Source organism: Castor canadensis, chromosome 6 (genome assembly GCF_047511655.1).
Source record: "Castor canadensis chromosome 6, mCasCan1.hap1v2, whole genome shotgun sequence".
Taxonomy (NCBI): Eukaryota; Metazoa; Chordata; class Mammalia; order Rodentia; family Castoridae; genus Castor; species Castor canadensis.
This window is the reverse complement of record NC_133391.1, coordinates 114872519-114898042: the sequence shown is the minus strand read 5'-3', so window position 1 is coordinate 114898042 and position 25524 is coordinate 114872519. Positions and strand designations below refer to the sequence as shown.

Genomic DNA, 25524 nt, shown 5'->3' with positions numbered 1-25524 from the left:
CAGAAACGTGGGTTCACAGTTTGTGTAGCAAAAGTGCTACCCACCATTGCCATTCCTTAAGAAAAGGAAATGTTGAGCAAAATGAAATTTCTTGAATCTGTTTATATGCAAGTTCTTCTTGTCACTGAGCAGTGAAGGGACAGGCTGAGGAATGACAGTGTACAAGTGAGAAACACTACTTATGTGCAAACCACTCAGAAGAGCACCCCATATGTGCTCAGCCTTGGGCTTCAGAGGAAATGAAGCTAAAATCAGTCCTGAAATAGTAAGCAGTGTAGAGATCACTGAAACTAGATTCTTGACAAACAGAATACATGAAAGAATGTATAGAGAGGGCCCCACTGTGGCCCAGCTCAGTGGTCCTCAAAGCCCGATCACTGGACCTGCAGTCTCTGCATCACTCGGGGACTTGTTTGAAGTACAAAGTCTCACCTGAACTGAAGAGCCAGAAACTATGGGATGGAGCCCAGCTGTGGGTTTTAGCAAGCCCTTCAGGTGATTCCAATGTCAAGACCAGCTTGAAGCTTCTAGTTACTTTATACATGTTGTCTTATCTGATCTTCTTCAAAAGGTGGCATGGTTAATTTTAGATGCAACTTGCCTATATTAAAAATACCCAAATAGCTGGTAAATGTTCTTTCTGGATATATCCAGAGGGTGATTCAGATGGTACCTGAATTGGTGGACTAAGAAAGGGGAATCCCCCTCTCCCTCAGTGAGGTTGGCCAGCACCTTCCAAGGGGCTGAGGCTGAAGGAGAATAAAAAAGACAGAGGGCAGGCTCTGGTATGTCCCTCTCTGCTGCCTTTATGCTTTCGGACTGCAGGTTCTCAAGGTGGCAGACAGTAAGACTTGCACCATCATCTCTCTGGTTCTCTTGTGGGACTTTGCAGCTCTGTAATCTTGTGAGCCAATTCATATAATAATCCCCCCCTTCTCCCTCCCTCTGTCTCTCTGTTTACATGTGTATATATGTGTGTATGTACACACACACACACACACACACACAAACACATACTCGTGTTTCTCTGAGCAATTGTGATTAATAGAGTAGGTACTAGTCTCTGTTTACTCATGAGGAAATGAAGACTTGCTGAAGTTCCTGACTGTCTCAGGTTTATACAATTACAAATAGAGGTCTCAAAAGACCTGCTGCCAAAGCCTATGATCCCTCTGGGGCTGTAGCTCAGTGGTAGAATGCTTGCCTAGAATACTCGAGGCCCTGCATTCCATCCCCAATACTGCAAAAACAAAAAGCACCAAAATCTATGACTTTTCTAGTTTAACAGAGTTTGTCAAACTGCAATGTGTAATTAAATCACCTAGAGATTGTGTGAAATGTAGATTCTAGTTCCATAAATCAGGAGAGAGGCTGAAAGTTAGTTTTAATGATCTCTCAGGAGTCGCCAGTGCCAGTGGTGCGTTGACCACACCTGGAGCATGAAGGCATCCTGCATTACCCAATGCCTGGACCCACTGATACAGCAACTCTTGGGGTTGGGGGCAGCAATCTGTTTTAGGTGGCTTCCAGGTGATTCTGATTCATGCTTACATTTGAGAACCACACGTCTGTTTCCATATTAGAAAACTCAACATTTGCCAGGTGGTGAAGCAAAGTGGTTCTTACATTGTAGGTACTTGAAAGTCATTAAAAGAGAAATTGGACATGGAATAAAAGGTAAAGTATTTAAGCCTGAGCGCGAATTTGCATTAAGTGTTTTTGTATGAGATAAGGACTCATACAAAAATTATTCTCACTAGGCCAAACCATGAGTGCCTCTCAGTGAAAGCTCTACAAATGCATGTGGAATGCAAAGTTAGTGGGCACCAGCCCTGGGAGGTCAAGGGCATTTGACCAAGTGACATCTGAACATATAGATCTGGCATTGCACAGAAAATACCTAACATCAGAGGAAGGTAAACCTATGCTCATGCCATATACAGAAGTCGATATAGGAAACAGCTTGTGATTTTTCATTTAAACTTGTATAATCTCTCATTTATATCAAGTCAATGCATTTTGCTTTTATATAAATAATATTTTAATTACTGTTAATATAAAAGGGGGAGGGTCTATTATATTCATAAAATTCATGAAGAGATCAGCCACCAAATACCAGCATCTGCATCTATGCAACCCTTTTGTGTCTTGTTGGGACAGGATTTTGAGAACCCAGCCTCAGAATGCAAGAAGGCAAATGGCCATGGCCATGGCTTTGGGAACTATGTGAAGTCAATCATTGAGAAAAGGAGCCCAGAATCTTGCATGAGATGTTTTATTCCCATGTTGGGGGCTGCTTGGGTGCAAGTTTTGAGACAGAAAAGATCTTTGATCTATGCTTCAGATCCTTTTGCTTTGAGAAAATGCTCATCAAAGTATTTTCAGTAAAGAAAGATGATCAAAGATGTCTGCATTATACCACTCACACTGTCATTTCCATTCCATGTAGATGAAGGGAGGGTCCCCAAAGACTCAGTTTCCTCCATCAGGTCTCTGCATCCAGCACTTGAGCTCCACTTCATCAAAGGAGTCTTGTCCTAGCCACGAAAGCCTTCAGTTTTGTCATGAAATTATACATCAAGAATGTTCATTTTTAAAAAAAAAAAGATTGCTTAATAAATCTGTAAGCTACCTTGACTATTGAAGTGAGTGGCACTTTCGTTCATCTTTTCAAACTTTTTGACCCTTTTCATAGCATTAAGAAGGACACACAAAAGCAAAATAACAATATAAATCTGACTTTGAAAACATTGGTCAAAATCTTTTTCATCAAAGCTAGCATTCTCCTATATGATCAAGAAATATTTTAGCCACTTTACACTTCATGACAAATGTATGGATAAACATAAACAGTCATTATATTTGTTAAATAAAATCATCAATTGTTACCATCCCAATGAATACAATGAGATAAATAACAAAGGATGTACCATCATGATTCTTTGCTTGTCAGGCTTTGCACTAGCCGATCACAGGGATTTATTTTTTTTTATATTATATTTGCTTTTCAAAAGTCACACGTGGGAATTTCTTTATCTGTATTTTAGTATGAAACACTTTACAATTTAATGTCTTTAGAGACAGAAGCATTATCTGTAATCAACAAAGACCAACGTAAGGGCCAAATCACTAGTAACAATACTTTCATCACAGCTATCTGGTAAAGAGCCTGTTTGATCTCAGTGTCTTATGGATTTATTTTATATTTATTAGCGTCTATGTGCCAGGCACTGTGTTAGCACTGGATATAAAAAGGTAAGCAAATTAGACATAAACCCCTTCCAAGTGGAAATTATAATTTGGCAGGGAAAAAAATATGAGTCAAGTAAGTACAAAGTTACGAACCATGATAAATGCAATGAAAGTTCATTGAGAGCATGTGACAGATCCAGGTCCAGGGGATCACTTGATTTCCCCAGCCACCTCCCTCTCATGGGGTGATTTACTGCTGGGCAGGATCTGAAAGTTTTGAGACTGGCAGGCAGTGCTAGGTTTCCTCAGTCTGCCCCTTCTCAGGGCTCTATTTGCTTCTTCCCCTCTCAGCTACACTCAGGGGACACCCCTGGATGCACAGATGGTGAGGGGACCTCTGGAGTGAGTGGGAACCTGCCTGGCCCACAGGCTGCAAAGCTCACTGGGGCCACAAAGAAGGGAAGCTTGTAAAGTGAAGGCTGCCCTGAGGCTGACAACTGACACTGGCCCTCAGTCCACATACAGCACTAGCCTATGCACTAGGAACTACTGGAGACTTCAGTTTGACTCACTGCCCAATCCTCCTCCTCGCCACACACACATTCCAACATTTAGAGGACTCAGAAAGAAGTTTCTCTAATTGTTGTTTTTTTTAAACTTTCCCCTCTTATTCTTGCTATATTGTTAGTATTGTTTTACTTTTTGTTATGTTAATTAGATGGAATAATTTAAGTATATATATCTAAGTATCACATAGGCACTGTAAATATATACAATTTTATTTTATTTTTAACATTTTTATTAGCACATATTAGTTGTACAGGGGGTTTCATTGTGACATTTCCATATAAGCTTGCATTGTACCTTGGTTAGGTTCACCTCCCCACCATCATTCACCTTCATCTCCCTCCCCTCCGATGTAAAATGATTCAACAGGTTTCATTGTTCTCTTTTCATACAAGTATATAAAGTACACTAGCCATATTCACCCCCCTTTACCCTCTGCGTTCACCCTCCCACTAGTACACACTCTGTCCTTCATTTTTAAAGTATATATTCATTGTTCAAAGGGGTTTCTCTGTAGTATTTCACCCAGGAATACATTGTGCTTTTATATATATGTATAGATCAATCCCCACTATTACTCTCTCTTACCCTTCACCCTCCCCCTATCGTTCAACAACTTTCAGTGTGTTTCTGTTACACCATCTTCCTACACAGGTCAATGTATTTTGATATTATTCACTATTTTTTTCTTTTCCTCTCCCTCCTCCTCCTAGTCCCTTCCTATAGTCCCACTATTACAAACAAGTTCTCTCTCTCTCTCTCTCTCTCCCCTATTTGTGTATATGTTTATCTTTTGGATCTATCTTCCACATATGAGAGAAAACATGTGGCCTTTGCCTTTCTGAGCCTGGCTTACTTTACTTACCATGATATCCTCCAGTTGCATCCATTTACCTTCAAACCACATGTCATTATTCCTTATGCTTAAGTAAAACTCCATTGTGTACATATACCACATTTTCTTGATCCAGTCTTTGGTTGTAGGGCACTGGGTTGTTTCCACAGCTTGGCTGTTGTGAATAGCGCTGTGATGAACGTGGGTTTGGGAGTTTCTATTGTATCCTGACTTACTTTCCTCTGCCCAGGATTGTATCACTGGATCATATGGCAGTTCTATTCTTAGTTTTTTGAGGAATCTCCATACTGCTTTCCATAGTGGTTATGCTAATTTACATTCCCACTAATAGTATATAAGAGTTCCTTTTTCCTCCCGCATCCTCACCAACATGTGTTGTTTGTGTTCTTGATGATAGTGTTCTGATTGGAATGAGGTAAAATCTCAAAGTTGTTTTGACTTGCATTTTCTTTATAGCCTTTTTGTCCTACTATATTTTTAGAATTGTTGTACTTTGAAAATCTTTTGCTTTTATATTTTATTCCTCTTCTTGCCTTTTTCTAATTCTACTTATGTGTTTTTTAAAATTTTGGAATCAGTTTATCTCTTGCTCTTTTCTTCTTCCTCACATTCTTCTCTTTCTTCTTTTTTCCTTTACTTAGCTTTGTTTCTTCTTTTTTCCTTCCCTGCCCCTCTTTAATTTATTATTACTTTTATCTTAATCTGTAACTTCATATTTTATAGTATTCTTGCTGTTTTCTTTTCTATCATTATTGGTGGTATGGTAGTTGACTTTAATTGTATTTCTATATCTGGTTTGCTTTCTCCTTTCTGAGTAGTACTAGGGATTGAGCCCTAAGAGAAGTCTGCTCATTAAGATCCCCAAATAAAACCACAAGAGATATTCATTCCAACAGATTGCAAGTTAGAAATATGAAAAGGCAAGGCAACATGACTCCTCCAGAAGTCCATAACTCTTCAATAATGGGATAGAAAGGTACTCCTGAAATGGTTAAAATGCCAGACAAAGAATTCAAAAGTCTTGTTTTGAAACAGACAAATAGGGTTCAAATAAACACACGAATGAAGTGAAGAAGTCAAGACATGGACAAGAAATTCAGCAAAGGGATAGAGATTTGGGGGTTGGGGAAAATGAAATCACAGAAATGAAAAGCTCAATAAATCAATTAAAAATCTCAATGAATAACATCACCAATAGACTAGACCAGATGAAAGAAATAATATCAGGGATTGAAGAGAAAGTTGAGGAATTATTTTTTTTTTCTGGCTCATCTCATCTATCACTCTATGACTAGAAGACAGACAAAATGTCCCCTTCACTGTGGTAATAAAGCCAGGGGTCCTACTGCCAAGGTATATCAGTGAAAATGTTCAGAGTGTGTTCATTGTTACCACTCAAAGGTCAAATCCATTAAAAATTCAATGAGATAATAATTGCATAACTGGCAAGGAGCTAATACTATCAAATACATCACGTATTTTGCACATGAAAAGATCCTATGGCATAAAAAGCACATGTCATAAAAAGAAAGAACTGAGGGAATTTATATTAAAATAAGATGTTGGGGCTGGAAATATAACTCAATGGAAGAGCACTTGCCTACTGTGCACAAACCCTGGGTTACAACCCCAGCATTACAAAATAAAAATTAATAGAAGTATAGAAAATAACCAGGCACCAGTGGCACCTGTAATCCTAGCTACTCAGGAGGCAGGGATCAGGAGGATCAAAGTTAATGCCAGCTCCAGGAAATAGTTTGTGAAACCCTATCTCAAAAAAACCACAAAAAAGGTCTGGTGGAGTGGTTCAAGGTACAGGCCCTGAGTTCAAGCCCCAGTACTGCCGAAAAAAAAATGTAGAAGAAAAGACTAGTTGTAAAAACAATCTTAATTATCTTTTTAGAATTAAATTACCATCACTTTCAAAGAATCTCAGTGGTAGGGATCATCTGTAATAATGTAATTATTATGTAAGTATTATGGGAACAATATTTAAGTAGAAAACAGTAAGTAGTCCCTTAGGCTAAATCCCTCCCTGGAGATTTTAATACAAATGAGTAAAAGTAGTAATAAACTACAACTGAACAATTGCCAGTAAGGAGGGTGAATTCAAGTATGATATATTTGATAAATTGTGAGAACTTTTTTTTTCTTTTTTGCGGTACTGAGGCTTGAACTCAGGGTCTACACCTCGAACCACTCCACCAGCCTTTTTTTGTAATGGAATTTTTTGAGATAGGATCTCAAAAAAAAAAAAAAGTCAGCCCAGGCTGACTTTGAACTGTGATCCTCCTTATCTCTCTCCTGAGTAGCTAGGATTACAGGCATGGTAGCTGGCTGTAAGAACTTTTGTAAATGGCACAATGTATCCCCAGCACAACAATAAAATACATACATACATACATACATACATATCTAAATAAATAGTTACCAGTAAGGAAATCCTTTCTCCCCACATGAAACATAATCCCACAAAGTCATCCACTGTTCAAAACTTTTTGGCTTTCAAAGACAGGTGAAACAGGTCCTGCCCAGGGTAGGAGGGTAGCCGGGAAAGGGGGTAGGAAGGTGAATATAGTGCAAAAAATGTGTATATGTGTATGTAAATGCAATGCAAAAGTGATATTTGTTGAAACTGTTCCAGGAATTGGGGGAGGAGAGATAATGCAGAGCAGTGGAGGGGTGAGTTCACATATGTTAAATTTAATACATTGTAAGAACTTTTGTAAATGCCACAATGTACCCCCACCCATCACAACAATAAAGGGAAAAAAAAGAACGTGGGCTATGATATGACCATGGTTGAGGACAGGACTGAAATTAAAAGACAGACAAATAAAATGGAAAGTTCCCTCATGGTGACCTTTCTGCAGGGCCACCACTCTCTAAGTGTCTTCAGCAGAACCATCTCCTGGTTTGCATCTGGTTTTAGGACCACTCATCTTGGCTGCTTCTTCACTCTGCCCTTCTGGACACACTGTCCTCTTTCAAGGCCTCAGCCAGCCTCTTCCTGGCTTTCTTCACCTTCCTTATCTGTTTCCAGATGTCTGCAGATGTCATCTCTTGGTGGTAGAAAGATGGAGGAAGACCTCCTGGGATTGTCTGTCTTTGAAATGGAACCTGGCCAGGGCTGCAGATCCTTGGTACCATTGTGGCCCTGACTTCCTAAGGAAATAATCTTTGAGGTGCTTTCAAAGTCTAGTGGAGTTAAAAGCTGTCCTTCACTGCTGTGCACCTGGAGGCCCTGTAGTCTCCTGAGTGCAGAGCTGCTGGGACTTCTCCAAGTTCTCTTCCACATGTCTGTGCCAGACCTCGTTGCCAGGACGGACAGTGATTCTTGTCATTGGTCTCTTGAAGATGCAGCTGGTCATCCTCACAGGCAGTGTGGATCATGCACCAGCTCTGGCTTGCCCTTAGTCACATGGACCCTTTCATTCCTCCTCAAAGCCTCAGGTATCATACTTTTTTTCAGCCTTCCCAGGACAGGTTGGCTTGGGAAGGCATTGTACATTTGACAGCAATGAAAAAAGGAAAAATCACGACCACAACATCTAAGACCTCTGGGACAAAACCTACTAGTGTATTATACACATGAATGAAAATGTCATAATGAAACTACTATTTTGTATAATTAATATATGCAATAGAAAAGAAAAAAACTTGAGAGAGAGCATATATGACAGAAGGGCTTCACCTCATAAGGAGCTGGAACGAACAGGAAATATCTGGATGCCTTCCTTATGGAAATCACATCTGAGCTAAGATCTGGAAGACAAATGAGCAAAGAAAAGAGAGAAGAGAAGCTTCCAAAACAGAGGAGCTGCATGTACAAAAACCATGTGGTAATAAAAGACAATGGGGAGTTAGAGGAATGGAACAGAGAATGATATGACCTGTGGATGTAGGCTCAGGGCAGAGTGGGGCAGGAATCAGTTGTGCAGCGGGAGAGCTGGCAGTGGCCAGACCACATTGCAGAGTCTCATCGTCAGGCTTCCATATGGAGTTGACCCTAAGACCAATGGAAAATTGTAATTGTTTTTTCTTGGCAGTGCTAAGGGTTGCACTCAGGGCTTTGCATTTGCTAGGTAGGCACTCTACCACTTGAACCATGCAGCCAACCCTTTGTGCTTTGGTTATTTTTAAGATAGTGTCTTGCTTTATGCCTGGGCCAGTCTGGACTGTGATCCTCCCCTATTATGCTTCCTGGGTAGCTGGGAGGACAGATGTACACCATCACACCCAGTTATTGGTTGAGATAGAGTCTTGTAGACTTTTTGCCTTGGCTGACCTCCAACTGTGATCCTCCTGATCTCCACCTTTTGAGTAGCTAGGGTTACAGACATGAGCCACCACACCCAGTGAAGTGTGAGTTTTAGGCAGGAAGATGACAGGATTGCATGTATAGTTTTGCAGGTTTACACAGACTGAGAATTGAGAACTGACTAGGTTGGGGGGTATTGCTGAGTTCAGATGAGAGCTGATGGTAGCCTGCGTCCTGCCGATAGATGGAGAGATGTGGGTGATCCCAGTGGTGTTTAGAAAGGTAATTTGACAGGATTAGATGTTGGATTGGACATGGGGAGGAAAGAAAAGAAACATCAGGGATGACCCCCAGGCATCCGTACTGAGATAGCTGGTAATTTTACTGTAATATCTGATACTTTTACTTTGTCATTCAATAATGACAGACATTTCTACCAATGCCACTCATCTTCCTTAGGTAATTGAAGTGACTGTTGATGGAAACCTTACCTTCTCCAAAGTTCTCTTTGTAACCTATCCCTACTACCACCCCAGCCCTGTATGCCCCCAGAGGGAACCACTTCCCTGAGTTATTTAACCATGGGTCAGTTAGAGCATCATCAAAGTGTGTGATCTGTTGTTTGGCTTCTTTTGCTCATTGTAATGTTTTTGAGTTTTATCTGTGTTGTAGTATCAGTAACCTTTTCCTTTTCATTACTGAGTATTCCTTTGCACCAAGCTATTGTAGTGTGCCACTTGCTCTGTTAATGCTACCCTGGGCTGTTTCCAGCTCTGGGCTGCTTTGAACATTCTTGGACAAGTCTTTTTGTGAATAAATGCCTTTGTTTACCTTGGCTAACAACTTGGGGTACAGCTGTAATAGGATGGGTATGTGTTTAACTTTATAAGAAGCTGCCAGACCTTTTCTCAGAGTAGCTGTACAATTTCATACTTCCTCAAACATGTGAGCATTCCAGTTCTTCATCCTTGCAAAAAAATTTCTTCACTGTTTTAGACATTGTCTCTTCAGTGTGGAGACAATACAATTTTTTAAATAAATTTTTTGACAGTACTAGAGTTTGAACTCAGGGCCTGTGTTTGCTGGGTAAGTGCTCTACCTCTTGAGCCATGCCTCCATGCTAAATGATTATTCTTTAGGAAACAAATGACCCTGAAATCATGTGTACAAACCCAGAATTTGTAGTGTTTTTTTAGAGTTAAACATAATTAGCACTGCAAAAACAAAAACAAGATAGCACCAGCTAGAGTTACACATAATCAGGTGTTTGTAAATAAGGCATTAGCACAAGGACAGCATAATTATGATCCCCGTACACACACACGTGCACGCACACACACACATACACACACACACACACATCTCCAAGAACTTGGGAGATCACAGCTTTGAGCTCGGATAGAGCTCAGGCCAAGGATGGCAGACTCCATGTTGCAAAAACCTTAATGCTTTCAAAACCTCTGGTTCTCCAGTAACACCCAGTGTCCTCACTCCCAGTTGTTTCTACTCACGCAAGTATTCTGTGCTTTCAGCTTTACAAGAGGAAAAACAAGCAACATACTCTAGAGAGAATGGCCTGAACACTGAATAATTCTGCTTTTTTCATACATGTGACAAAACCTTTTTATGGGGGCAATACTGGATTGATCTCAGGGCAAAGCTCTACCACCTGAGCCATGCCCCACTCCTTTTGCTTTTAGTTTTTCAGATAGGGTCTCACTTTTCTCAGGGCTGGCCTCCGATCATGATCCTCCTAACTCCACCTTACAAGTGGCTGGGATTACAGACGTATGCCATCACAGTCAAAATCTTTTGATAAGAAAATTCACATCTTCCCCAAAATTTCAGGGAAAATGATACTCTAAATGGATGTCCTGCACTGATCCAGGAGATGCTTTCTTTGGCTCCAACTTAACAAACCAGGGCCTGGGACATCCCTTCTGGAGTCTCTCTGTAGAGAACAACTTGCTTTAGAGCCACAGAGACGGTGGTTTGAGCACTGTGTGGTGACGTAGGAAAGTTACTGGATCTCTTTCAACCTCAGTTTCCCTGTCTTGCCAAAAGAATGGTGGCGCTTCCCCCTTGCCCAGGATGGCATTGCAAATGCACAGCTTCCAGCACTTGGGAGTCATGTATGAGATGGCCGTTGCCATGGGTGAAGCCTGCCCCTCTTCCTGGCCCACACTGGTCAAGCCCGGCACCTCTCCCCACTGCCCACCACATTTGTGTTCTCAGCGAGCTCAACTACGTGTTAAATGGCAGTAGGTTTGGATCTCTAGAGGAAATTCTTATTCTAAGAGATTTTTGTCATCCAAGTGAATCTTTAGTGTAAAATGGGATGTTCAGGAAAGGCCCATAGATAATCAGAGAGCTTTAATTAAACACCTAACACTGCTGCGGTGTGACAGGAGAAAGGTCTTCCAGCACTACCCTTGGCACAGAGCTTCATGGAGTGATTCACTATGTAGGATCCTGATGACAGAGGCTGCTACAGCCTCAAAGAATCTCCACTTGAGAAGCAAGGAGTGTCTCTGACCTCTGCTGTTGTCAGGAGGCACAGAGCCCATGGAAAGGCAGATATGCCAATGTGAGAGCAGCACATTCAGCTTAGAAAGTGCCAAGTCAAAACATATATGGAGAAAGATGGGCCAAAGCCACCTAAACGGATGGTCCCCACACCTCCTCATTCCCTCTTGTCCCCACCCCTCCTCATTCCCTCTTGTCCCCCTCAGTGGCTGGGGCACATTTCCACCCCCAAAGCAGGACTCCTGAACTTTGGGCTCCATCTGGCTCCACTCCAGACAGAACACAAAGCCCACACTGAAGTCATGGGAGCTCCACCGTTGGCCCATTGGCCTATGAAAAATGAGAAAGGAGGTTTGGTTTTGTGTTATGTGAGAAGCCATGGGCGTTTGCTCCTAAAGGAAAGATATATTTTGATTCAGAGAGAAGAGCTAAGCATTTAAAGATTACTTGCTCTTGAGCTCAAGCTGATTGAGAAAATGAAACAAGGCAAAAGTTTTACTTGTCTGGTACAGTATAAAAAATTGACACTATGCTTAATAGCTTTGTAGCATATGGTCATCACCCCTGAAGGAAAACGTAAAACAATTATTCACAGAAGAAATAAAAAGGCCCCATTATTATGGGATAGCTGAGTGAACAGCCCAGAGTGACATTCTGCCTGAGATAGCACAAGGGTAAGTCACTGTTTCTGCCATTGAGTGGAACAGACTGAGCAGAAGAGTTCAGTGAAGCCTCATTTTAACACCTTGGTTACCTGATTATTTTTCAGTGGTTCAGTGAAGCTGGGACATTTTGCTTGTGTCTAGTGCATATGAGATATTGCTAAGCCACACTAATCTTCCACCACAGATGGTTCCCCCTCTCCACCCTCCCACTCACCTGTCTTATTTTCCAAGTTAACCTCACCCCTGCATTGAGTAGCTGCGAAGGGTGAATGTTCTGAACCCTGGCTAGAAGGTGGATTTAGCAGAGAAACTGTGATAATAAGTGTGACAGGACAGTATGTGCCCGCCAGCAGCGTCTTGCTGGTTATAAACAAGAAATACAGAACCCTCAAGAAAGCATATTTATTGTTCTAGTGTTAATGACTTCATTTTTGTCAATCAACTGATATTTATTGCACCTTAACACAAAATCATTAACACAAAACAAATCTGATAATGAGAAAGAGCTAAGTACAAAATGGCACCTAAAGTTGAGACCTCATTGTGAAGAAACAATTCATAAATTGACTCCATCTGTAATTGAGCATTTGGAGAACTTTTTAGGAAGGTTTTTTTTTTTTTAATCTTAGGCTTAAATTTAGGTTACAATTATATTATAGAAAAATTTTATTAGAACATGTCTGAAACAAATGGGTTATAAATTATCCTATTAAAATTTAGATTGAGTTCTAGTTTTTGTCTTTCTACATTGCTGCAACATATCAACTTGAGAATGGAGATTTGGATACTCTGCGTGGACAGTGCGTCCCTCAGGTCCTTTCCTGCTCTTAGGCTCAGCCAGTCTGAGTATCAGAAAGGAATACAGCATTTGTAGTCTTACATTTGGTGTTCATCATTCATCATTCATACTGCCTGTGCAATGTCTTGCTTTCTGGAAGTCTTTGGAGATTTTTAACTAAACTGTTTGATAAAGACAACAAATCCCATGTTTAAAATCTCTTTCTTGTTTTGCCAAACTTTGGAACAACTTTAGATTCACAGAATTCATCGTGATTCTGGAGACAATTCCCAGACAGGTAAGAACACTTCATTTTAACTCTACGCTCTGTGGGTTCGAGTCTATCAGTGGCTCTAAAGGAATTTAGGGTGACATTCACCACCCCAGAATGGTGATTGCTAAAATCCAACTTCTAATATTGGAAGATTGGAGAACCAAAGAAGAAGCAGGAATACTTTTAAATTGTCTTGACTTTTCATGGCAGCCTTCTCTACCAAATGCCTCCCGCATCTTGGTTTTCTTTTCTTGACCAAATGCAGAGAATTTGGTCTAAGGGAAATGCTGGTGAGACAGGACACAGGTGAGAATATGGTGATGGTTCATTCATATCATCTTCCTTCTCTTTGCAGTAGTTGGTGATTGACTTCACAATTGGAAAGTGTGGTGGGTCCTGGGTGGGAAGGCAAACACAGTGAGCTCATTTGTCTCAGGCCTTGGGCAAGACTCTATCTGACTCTTGGTTTTCTCATCCACAAAATGAGGGACTGGACCTGATGACTTCTACTTGTGGAAAGGCCTGGAATTATCTGACCACTAGAGGGGAAAAAAAAAACCAGTCTATACTAAAGATTAGAAATTCTTGAATCTAAAAGAATTGTAGGTAACCATTCTCTTCCCTGGTGTGCCTAAAATAAGACTCTGGGCACTGATAATTATTGGTTCCTCTCCTTCATTCTAGAACAGCCACATTTAGCCTGCCCAGAAAAACCATATTCATTCTTACCATCAGTGTCTTCATTTGTAAAATGAATTAACAGTGCCCATCTTGTTATTAATGAGGACTAAAGAGGAAAGAGTGCACACTATCTAACAGTACCTGGCTTTTAACTGTATGATATCTTCCATCTCCTTTTCTAAAGAACATTTTCTAGGCCAGAACAGCCTTCGATGACAGAAGACACTTCACACACACGCACACTTTCTCAGATGTCTTAGTTTCTCATAGCACTTAGAATGATGGTATTATTATAGCAAACATACAACTATCTCTGTGCCAAAAACTATAGTAAGCCTTTTAGTGTCCTTTGCTGTGCTCAGCATTGTAAATTCTCAATATGTACCACAGAGCATTGATCGGTTGAAACCTTCCATCTTGGAAAACAGAGATTCCTCCACTAATCAGCTCTTTGACCTTGGCCTACCTATATAGTCTCTCTAAGCATAAACTCCTTATCAGTAAAATGGGAATAGCACTATGAAGCTTTCTGAATTGTTGGAATTATTAAGTGAGATGATTACTCTATTTTAAGTATATAGCACAATGCCTGGTGCATAGTAGGTACTCAAGTGACACAGTACCCCTTTTTTGTCACCAAGTATAGCTATTTAAATCTCACTTATTTTTCTTTTATCTGCCTTAAGTTTCTATTTCATTCTATAGGTGTCTGTTAAGAATGAATAATGAGTTCTTTGATGTAAATTGCTTTCCTTTAGCCTTTATTGAAGAATAACTTCTCCAAACTTCTATTTCTAGTGCTATAGGTTCTCTTAATGCTGAGGTAAACTCAGGAAGCATAAGCATCATCTATCTTTAAATAATTCTAATGAATGATTTCAAATTCAGTCAGCCAGCCTGGGTCACTGCCTGGAAACTTCAGTTTTATTTAGAAATTATATTTCAAGAAATTTTGGTTTCTCTAATAGTGAATTTAATCTTCAGTCTTTATGTCAGATTTAATTTGTTATTTGGTAAACAAATATGATTGTATATGATTATTAAGTCCCTGAATAGGCTAAAAACAAGTGTCTTGTGAGTGACCAATTTTATTTCTCAGGGTTTGAACAATGCCGTATGATCTGATAACATCAAATTACTTCCATCTGTGGAGATAGAAATATGAAATCCTAAAAGAAATACTGAAACTTGTAACCAAGGATTGTAAAATTATTAAGATAGAATCTGGAAGATGAATATTAGGTTGAAGAGTCATAGTATTTCAAGTTAGATGATTTAAGACAAGGCCTCGTGGCTGTGGTATTCAGATTAACTTTATTACAGCTCTGACTTTGTTTCCTGCTGTATAAATGTAATTTAGGCTTAGTTACTGATTTAACATTTTTTGGTTGCACAGATATCTTAGGATAGTAAAATGCGACTGAAAAGTGTGTAAGATATTAGTGAAACTATATGATAGCATCCTATGTATATCATGCAAATGAACAGATGTGATTAATAGTAGCTGGCATGCTGTATGTGCTTACTATGAGGCAGACACTCTTCTAAGGGCTATTTCCCACAAGAGCCTATGACTGAGAAGTTACAATTATCCCCTCTTTATAGGTGGGACACTGAGACACAGGAAAGTAACAATCGCAGGGCAGCATGGCTGCCAGATGGCACGGTGGATGTTTGAATTTTAGCAGTTTGGCTCTGAAGCTGGTTCTCTTAACTATTAGACTATCACCTTTATGATGTCACTAGGCAATCCTGAAGGAAGCATTGTTGCACCATTTTTTCCTGCTTGGAATGTGACCATTTATTGGTGTCTGAGAAATGCACTTCTCCTGCTAGAACCTGCATTGTCTGCCTCCTGTTAGCATAGTAAGGAGTCATTCTGTATTATTGCCACATTTCCCTTCTTGCTCATGAGTTACTCCTCAAGAAGCAAATACCCAGAAAATGCACCTTTCCAAGGCTATCACTGCCACCTTGACAGTTTTTATACCTTGGTGCTCACTGGTGATACATGAGTTTTGCATTAATGTGACAGAACATTTTCACTGCTAAGTTCGAAGTCTGCAAAGACTTGACTGTGGAGAATTTTTAAATGATTCTCCCTCCTCAGAAAATAAAGACAAGGGTGCGAGTTTAGCTGTTAGAAAAATATAAAGCTTTTTTTCCTCTTCTTTTCCACGACCAGCAGGACACACGCCATTTGACAAAACCCATTCTCAAAAAACCTAGAAGACCATCTAGGTCTTACTTTTCAGAAGTGACCCAAACTGGTCTGAATTAGTTTCTCAAGTAAAGCAAAATATCTCTGGATTTCACTAGGATTTCATTTCCTCAAAATAAAATCCCACCCAGTTGAAAACAGTGCTTCACATCAAGAGGAACCTTCCCCTGACGTTTTAATGTTTATTTTCAAAATGACATTTTACTTATGGAACTCAATAATCCTTGATAAACTCCATTTCCACAATGTAAAGTAGAACCAGAAGAAAAGGCATCATTTTGTGTGCCTTGATAATTCAATGAGAAAATGACTATTTCTTAAAATTATTTTCTAGTGCTTAAAAAGTAAACTTGTTTTCTTTGGAGAACAAGGCAAAAGTATAAACTTCATTTATGAATATGGAAAACTAATTACCTTACATTTCTAATCTGCAATCCTCAGAGCCTCATTCATTTAGATACAAGAGCAGGAGGAAAGAGTCCATTGATGTCAAATCGATATCGTCTCGGAGCAGTGACGGTGAGAAGGTTTTCAGATTTCATTGACCTTTTTAAGATGTAGAAAGTGACAGCAGAATATGTTCAAGAATTTTACCAGCATAAACTCCAAGAAGAAAGATCTAACCTGGCTTTTCCCCCCAGAAATCTAAAAGGTTTTTGTTTGTTTGTTTGTTTTGGGTTTTTTTGGATTAGAAACAAAATTCTTCTATGCCTTCTACTATCATTGTGTGCTCCTTAAAGGGACCCCATGTTTATGCTTTCATGGCCTAAAGTATGTCAGGCCACATAACCACCCAAGAAATACAGTTTCAATAGCCAACCAAGGTCATTCTTGGGTGCTAGTGGCAAAGGCTAGGGGCAGTGTCCAGGTTTCCCAACTCCAGCACACACCATTTCTCACTATTCCTGCTATATGCACTAACTTTCTCTTAATACAGTGTCACAGAAACTGTGAGTCAGCATTCAGCAAAACATTTCTGTCTTGAAAGAATTTAGTAAAACTTTGTGGGTTTTTTTTTTTTTTAGTGGACTAGAGCTTGAACTCAGGACTTTGCACTTACAAAGCAGGTGTTCCATTTCATACTATTTTCCTGGACTGGCCTTGAACCTTGATCCTCCTGATTTCAACCTCCCAAGAAGCTACTATTATAGGCATGAGCCACTGGCACCTGGCTGCAAAAAATTTGAGTTCAATGAATCAGCTCTAAGTAACCAATTGAATTTTGGGGGAAGTGGAAAGGTCAAAGGTGATTCTGAAATGTCATTCCTAAGTGCCTGAGAAATTACAATATTGATAGAAAGGGAGCCTCTATCAGCATAGCCTGATTGGAGGTTGAGGAGAAAAGGATGAGTCTGATTTTAGTGGAGATGCCTGGGAAACTGAGATGTAGGACTGGGCCTCAAAGTGGGAGATGTGCGTCAAGAAAGTGGCATAGGGGCTTCCCTAAGGACTCTGCAAGTGTGGGCACAGGAAAAGAAGAGTCAGAGCCCAAGCCTACAGGAGCACCTCAAGGGAAGCAGAGGAAGTAGGGATGTTGAAGAGGACAGAATAGCTGGGTGAGCCGTGTGAGTACAGTGTCACATGAATCAAGAATGAGGGGGTATTGAGAGAAAGGGGGGTGGCCAGAGTGTTAAATGCTACAGAGATCAGGGCTCAAGGGCTGTGAACAGGCTGAGATACTTCACTTACTCTTTTTTGAGTGTGTGTGTGTGTGTGTGTGTGTGTGTGTGTGTGTGTGTGTGTGTTGCGAAGGATGGAACCAAAGGCTTCATACAAGCTAGGCAAGCGCTCTACCACTGAGACCCCCACAACTTTCATTTGATTTTTATTTGATAACTGGAAAGATAGGTTCTAGAGCATGAGAAGAGGCTAATGAGTGCCTGTGGTAAGAGGGAGAAATGCAGAGTGGTGACTTAAAGGAATGAATAGAAAGGTCAAATGAAGGACTTTTCAGGCCTTCTGGTCACAATGGGGAGGCCAAATATAAGGAAAACAGCTAAAATAGCAAGGCCAGATGATGCCTAAGACAAGGTAGACAATCTACAGAACAAGACAGACTGACATACATGGCATGCAAATGATTGAGACCAAGAATGTGAAGAAGAGAAAATAGATGGAATATCTTGCGGCACGGTGAGGGTACAGTTAGATAGAGCGTGTAAAATGGAGAAGGCAGCGATTTGAACTGGGTTGGCTCAGGGTTTGGAAGCAGGTTTGGAGATGCAATTGTCATCTGTCTAGCTCGGGAGAAGTAAAGGTGGAAGAGTACAGGAAAGGACGGAGTGGCTGCCGCACCGACACTGCAGCAGAGGCAACTCCCATCTCCAAAATGAGGACTAACTGTCCTGCCTACCCCATGGAGAAGGGTGAGAAGGGTGGTGAAAACAGTGCTTTTGTAGGAGGGCTTCTACCATTTGACTCTTAAGCCAGCTGTAAGCATTACCATTCCTAAAAATAAAGGCATTTTAAAATGAAAGTCTCTAAGATCAGAGCTAGAGCCATCAAACGTTAAGTGTTACAAACTTAAAGGCTCAGGAAGGAAGCATGACTGGCCCCAGTTCACACTGAGAGCCACTGGTCTCCTGCCCCCCACACTTGCCATGAACCCAGCTGCTCCTCGAGGCCATGTTGTACAGGTAGCTGGTCACATGGCCAGTGGGATAGGAACAAAAGTGGTAGAACTGCTCAAGGGGGGCTTTATTGACCTGGAAAAGCGAGTTCTGGGGGATTGTTCAGCTGTTGGGATGAAGCCTCACAAGCTCACCAACCTTCTCTGAATTCTCCTGTGGCCCCTGAGCTCACCATGCCCTCCTGCCTCCAGCGTTCCAGACCAGTACACCCTCCAGACTCAGCAAGTGGCGGCTGAGGGCTCAGACTTTGAGGAACAAGAGATGGGAGGATCCGTTGTGGTTTTGCAGGGAGGGTAGTTCTGGGAGAATCAGGCCCCATCTGTGAAGGGACCTCTTAGCTATTCTTAGCCAAAACTGAGGCACCAGAATCAGATATGACTTTCTTACCTTCTCTCCAGCACCAAGCCTACAGAACCGTCGCTATCCCTCCATGGCAAGGATCCACTCCATGACCATTGAGGCTCCCATCACAAAGGTTAGTGACAGCTGCTACCTCCACTCTCCAGGGAGGGCTGCCAGCCATGGGCTATGTTCTGGAGATGCAGTCTACTCATGTCATTCATGGTCTAGTGAGAGAAACAGATACTAAAGTATAAGCACATAATAAATAGATCTATAGTTACAAATTTGAGTAAGTGCTACAAAGGAAAACCACAGGGCTCTGTGAGAGAAATGACAGTAGGGCCCAGATACAGGATGGGTGAGAGGGATGGTCAATGAAGATTTCTCTATAAAGGAAGTAATTTTTGAAGCAAAACTTGAAGCCCAAGAAGTGTGCTGGTTGGGAAAAGAGGACTTCAGAGAGTAGGAACAGCACTGATGTGCTTTTCTATGTGACCCAGAAGGAAGGCAGAAGCACAGACAGCAGAGGGGAGATGATGGTGGCATGGGTTACCTGAGGCTCAGGTCATGGTCAATTGGACCATAATAAGGGATTTGTATCTTAGTTTTGTGCCACAGAAACCACTGAGGAGTTTAAAGGGAGGGGTGATGTGAACAGGCACTTGTGTCACAGAAAAGAATACCCAGCCACTGTACAAAAATGGATGGAGTTAGTAAGAGTGCAAGAGAAGAGGCCAGTTGAGGCTTTCCTTAAACTCTAGGCAAAAAAATGGTGGTAGCTACTAAGCTAGAATTAAGCCAGTGGACATGGAAATAAATTAATAGATCAAGAAACTTTTATGGGTAGAATCAACTGGATTTGGTGAGGAGTTGTCAGGGTGGGGGAAGGAATGAGGGAAAGTAGTATGGCATGCAGGGGAGGAGGGTCTCTACTGCAGTGTGGAAACTGGAGAACAGATTTGGTCTTTGGTTTCACTGCTTTTGTTGTTATTTGCTTGCTTTGTGGGGAGGGGAACAAGACCATGAGTTTAGCTTCAAACATTTCAGTGAGATAGGTCAGACAGGATTCAAATCTACAAGTCCAGGGCCTGGAATGTAAACTTGAGAGTCTGAAATAACATTTTATTTTATATGGAAATGAGATGTTATTTCTAGAAGGCCATAGAATGAGAAAGAGGCCCAAAAAGTGATCTCTGAGGAACTCCAAATTGTAGAAGAGAGGTAGAGGAGAAGGTCAACAAAGCCTGGAAGATGTGGTCCCAAAGTGGGAGGGCATAGGACAGCACCAGATGTAAAGCATGCATTCAGTAAGGAGGGGGTGAGACCTTCTGAACAACAAGATGTGTGATCACTTGATTTCTTTCGGATTCAGGGCAATATCTGATTTTGGGAAAATAGCATCTTAACATCTTCAAATTTACTCTCTCTCTCTTCCTAAGGTTATCAATATAATCAATGCGGCCCAAGAAAACAGCCCAGTCACAGTAGCAGAAGCCTTGGACCGAGTTCTAGAAATTTTACGGACCACAGAACTGTACTCTCCTCAGCTGGGTACCAAAGATGAAGATCCTCACACCAGCGATCTTGTTGGAGGCCTGATGACTGTGAGTGATGAGAAAACCCCAGAAATACAGGAGGGCCACACTAAGTGCTCTCTTGAGTCCATCCCACATGTGAACTGTTACCTGTTGTAAAGATGAACATCAGTATAACTGAGGCAGCTGCATCAATTTCTGTAATGTATTTGTGGTGGTACCTCAATGATTCTTGCATTTATCTGCCACAAGAGTTCTGACCACAGCAGTGAGAGAGAGTCCTGCAGAATTCCTGATGCAGTAGAGAGGAAATCAGCAAGTGATCAGGGGCTAAATAGGCAAGATGGGGGCTATACACACACACAGGCCCTGTTTTGCTGCTGCTTCCCTTTGATCTGGGTTATGGTATCAATTTGAAGGTCAAAGCTGCATTTCCTTGGACCTCAGACCATAGGGAGTTGGCATTACATATCCATGGGGCTTACATCTGTGGATTTAACCAACCACAGATTGAAGCTTTTAAAAAAGCTTCATCTGTACCAAACTGGTACAGACTTGTTATTTGCTTTCTTTTGGGGGAGGGGAACAAGACCATAAGTTCAGCTTTAGACATGTAAGTATGGTATTCCAGTAGATAGCTCAGGCAGACATTGCAATCCACAAGTCCAGGGCCTGGGAGGTAAGCTTGAGAGTCTGGCTGTTGATCATAGGTGTCCAGAGTCATGGAAATGAAATGTTATTTCTAGAAGGGGCATAGAATGAGAGAGAGGCCCAGAACCTATTCTGCGGAACCCCGAACCATACTATTATGACTCGTTACATAGCATTTTCAGTGTCTTGGGCATCATATGACACCCAGAGTATACAGAAGGATGTGCGTTGGTTGTATGCCATTTTATATAAAGAACTTAAGCACCCACAGATTTTAGTGTCTGGGGGTGGTTCTGGAATCAACCCCCAGGATATCAAGGAAAGATTGTACAAAGAATGGGTTTGTACAACAGCCTCCCAACTCTTGGATACAGAATCTTTCCAAAGATAAAAGTGTATGTATAAGTTCCATCTACACTTGGATAAAAGCAGTGTGAAGCCATTCTGGCTCACCATGAGGAGGTGAGGAAGGCCACCCCTGCCAACTCCAAGATACACCATGTATGGTACCCTGGGGAGCTGCTCTAGTATTTTTCTGTGGTCCATTTGGTTTTAACAATCATCTATTGGCAAATGAAGACAAAAAAGAAAAGTCACATTATTCATTTGAGCTCCTCATTAGAGGCTGAAGCTAGAATTCTTTAGCAGAAAACAAAGCCCAAGAGTCATCCAAAAGTTAGTTCTAATTTGAAGGTTTCCACCTAACCCCATCTCTAAAAGTTTAGTGTGACTAGTTTTCTGGTCCATTCCCCTCCTGTACTTTGAATGCCCTGATCCTTCCTGCCCCAGGGCTGTCCTTGGTTGTCCCATCCCAATGCAACATATGCTTGCTTTTGAAAACACTGCCAAGAGCCTAGCATGATGAGAACTCCTGTGAACTGACACTGGGGGAAGCTAGTTGCAGGAAGAGGCTGCTACAATCAGGCTATCATGGGTCCCTGTCCAGAAAATGTTGTTAGGACCTGGTGTGAGACCCCACCTCATTGTTACGTGGCTTTGGAAAGTAGAGGGAGAAAAGCAAGGAAAAAAATAGGGGAACTGCCATAACAGCCTTAGAGGCAGGACAGTTGGTTGTGACTAATCTACTTACCCTTTTTTTTCCAGTACTAGTTTGAACTCAGGGCCTTGTATGCTTGCTAGGAAGATGCTCTGCCCCTTGAGCCACTCCGCCAATTCTTTTTGCATTAGTTCTTTTTGAGATAGGGTCTTACTTTATGCCTGGACCATCATACTCCTATTTGTGCTTCCCCGCAGAGCTGGATGACAGGTGCACAGCACTGTGCCCAGCCATTGGTTGAGATGGGGTTTCCCTGCCCACCACATGCTGGCCTTGAAACTTGTTCCTCCCAGTCTTCAGTTCCTGAATAACTAGGATTATAGGCTTGAGCTATTGTGTTCAGCCTCTATTTATCCATTTTTAAAGATTAAGCTCTTGGCCTACAAGGTCAAGAAGTGACTTCCATGTAGCCCTTTGTTAATTAATATTTCTTTACACTTTAGCACACATTCTCTGTGGATAACAAACAATTCTAATGACTTTAAGCAAATATCTAAATAATGATGTACTCAGGGATAGAAGGTAGAGGCAAGAAAACCGAACATCTGGGGTTGGTTCAAATTCAAGGCCCAGTAAATAACAGAACACTGGAATTCTGTCTGCTCTTACTCTGCCTCTCCAAAGATTTCAAATCTACAAGTTTTTCTTTAAAAGGCTAGTAGCAGAGTGGCGGAGGGCAAAAGTGATAGAGCACCAGCCTAGCAAGCATGAGGCCCTGAGTTCAAACCCCAGGGCTGCCAAAAAAATTTTTTTAAAAAAGGCTAGTAGCAATACTTATGTCTAAGACAAAATGTAATTAGAAAATGTATTAGAAAAAATTAGTCTAGATATTAGTAAAAAATTAGCCCAACTTTTTAAAGACCTTTTCCTTTATAAGGTTATCCCCACAATGTGACCCATGGCCTAATTCTTCACAATGTCAATCTGAGAACATAGGAATGGCAACAGTTCCTTTGGATACAACATAATTCTATGTATCCAAAGGAAGATCACTTCTGTGATTTCATGTAAGTGGCTTCAGAATGCCAGAAGAGAAAGAGGCCATGAGGATTGAGCTAACTCCCAGCTCAGGCATGAGATCTGCATGTGGTCATATCCACTTTGTACCCTCTTCTCCACCTCCTGGGAGTTTCAGCCCTGGAATGGAGAGTATTGTCTGTCTCACAGCTATCACTCTGATGGAGTTTTAGTTTGATTGAGTTATTCAGGATTCAAACCACTGGCTAATGAAGGAAACGAAAGAACGATGACAGGATGTAAAGTATGCTTCTAACAGCATTTCTGTGTTCCAGGATGGCTTGAGAAGGTTGTCAGGAAACGAGTATGTGTTTACAAAGAGTAAGTTTTCATCTGTCACTTGTTCCTAATAACCTGTCTCAGGTGTGTGCCACCCTCAGAGTTGTGACTATGATTCTGGGAGGACCTTGCCATTGCTTCCAGTTGACCTCATGGAGTTTATGCATCTCTGTTGTCTACGTTTGAAACGAGGTCTCCTTATTAAAATTACTTCTCTGAGTATGTTAGAATAAGAATTGCAACTCTGTCTACATTTGAACAGGAAGTTAAACTGCATTATTTTTCAGTATAGAGGTCTTGAGTTTTCATGAAATAAGAGAAGACCCTTGGTGTCTTCCTGCCTTGGGAAGTGCAAGACTTTGTAGTAGCAACCGTGAACTTGATGACAGATGATTGGGAGCACTCAAGATTCTACCACTAACCAGCCTCCTACCCCATCTGTTTGCTCAGACGTACACCAGAGCCACAGCCACCTCCCAATGCCGATTACCATCAATGATGTCCCTCCTTCCATTGCTCAGTTACTTGATAATGAGGAGAGCTGGGACTTCAACATCTTCGAATTGGAAGCAGTTACGCATAAAAGGTAAGTGAGGTCTCTGGCTTCAGGCTGGGGAAGGTTGACGGCCATGCTCCAGGCCTTTCTATTTGGAAACTTTGAGGGAGACATGTGGCCTGGGCAAGCCCCTTTATGGAGAGGGAGTATTAGTGGGTAAGATATGGTTTTGTCTTTTTGTTTTTTGTGGTGCTGGGGATTGAACCCAGGACCTTGCACAAGCTAAGCAGGCCCTCTACCACTTGAGCCATGCCCCCGTGCTAGTGGGTAAGGTATAGGATCAGAGTGCATGTCTTCAGTTCTATTTGGATCACTCTTTTGAGCTTGTGAGGCAAGAGCTTGAAGTTTTCTCAGACCCAAACTTGTTGAAGCTCCACCCTACAAAATGATTTGAAGCAGGGCTTGGTGGCATACACCAGCTACTTGGGAGGCTGAGGAAGGAGGTTTGCTTGAGCCCAGGAGTACAGGACCAGCCTCGGCAACATAGTGAGACCCCCATCTCAAAAAAAAAAAAAAAAAAAGAATTTGAAAGCACCATAGATTTTTCTTTGAATCCATCCTATTGGCAGGGGACAGATGAGAAAACTAGAAAGACCTCTTTGATGCTAGGAGCTTGTTTCTTCCCAGATTGTTGGTCTGTAGGAAGGAATGGCTTACTTGTAAATAAGTGATGACTCTCTACATGATGTGACTCTGCTGAGACCACTCCAGCCCTTTCTTTTGTCCACAGGCTTAGTAACTTCCTCTGTGGCATAAAGTGAGTACAGGTTTCTGTGGAAGTGGATGTAGAGAGGGGTTGCCAGGGACCTTGAGTCTTCTAATAGCCTGTGACCTTACAGATAAAATCTCGATATAATTTCGACGACTCTCATGAGGCCCCTGGTTCCAAAGAGGGGGCTGCTAGGAAAATGTGGGAGATGTTTTTATGCCCCAAGTGTGTGGTATAAACAGAGAAAAAAAAAAGATGCCTCCATTCCCCAGTACTATCACACAAAACAAGTTCTGAGTCAGTGAATTCAATGAAACAGGGTTTGTTCTTCTGTTTTTTAGGCCATTAGTTTACCTGGGTTTAAAGGTCTTCTCCCGTTTCGGAGTATGTGAATTTTTAAACTGTACTGAAACTACTCTTCGGGCTTGGCTGCAAGTGATTGAAGCCAACTACCACTCCTCCAATGCCTACCACAACTCCACCCACGCCGCAGACGTCCTGCACGCCACAGCTTTCTTCCTCGGAAAGGAGAGAGTGAAGGTAGAATTCTGCTATCACGATCTGGCTGCCTGTCTGATTTAGAGATACAAGCACTCAATAAGTACATTTGGCAAACAGCTATTTTGCAACCAATGTGACAGGTTTTTTTTTTTTTTTTTCCTTTACCAAATTAGTTTTCAGTGTTCTAAAGACATGGACCTTTTTCTGAACCTTCCCTCTCCCAAAT

At 41.5% G+C, this 25524-nt stretch overlaps 1 protein-coding gene across 9 annotated transcripts in view; it reads left to right on the top strand.

Annotated features, from left to right (window-relative positions):
• Pde8b (phosphodiesterase 8B) overlaps positions 1-25524 on the top strand; it is a 222960-nt gene that overhangs the window by 185924 nt on the left and 11512 nt on the right. For all 9 annotated transcript variants that reach the window (XM_074077242.1, XM_074077243.1, XM_074077245.1 and 6 more), the window contains 7 exons: positions 13101-13143; positions 16463-16540; positions 19050-19126; positions 20433-20597; positions 23529-23574; positions 23983-24118; positions 25139-25337. In XM_074077242.1, coding sequence (XP_073933343.1) covers positions 13101-13143; positions 16463-16540; positions 19050-19126; positions 20433-20597; positions 23529-23574; positions 23983-24118; positions 25139-25337 — 744 coding nt within the window. The remainder of the gene's footprint in view (positions 1-13100; positions 13144-16462; positions 16541-19049; positions 19127-20432; positions 20598-23528; positions 23575-23982; positions 24119-25138; positions 25338-25524) is intronic.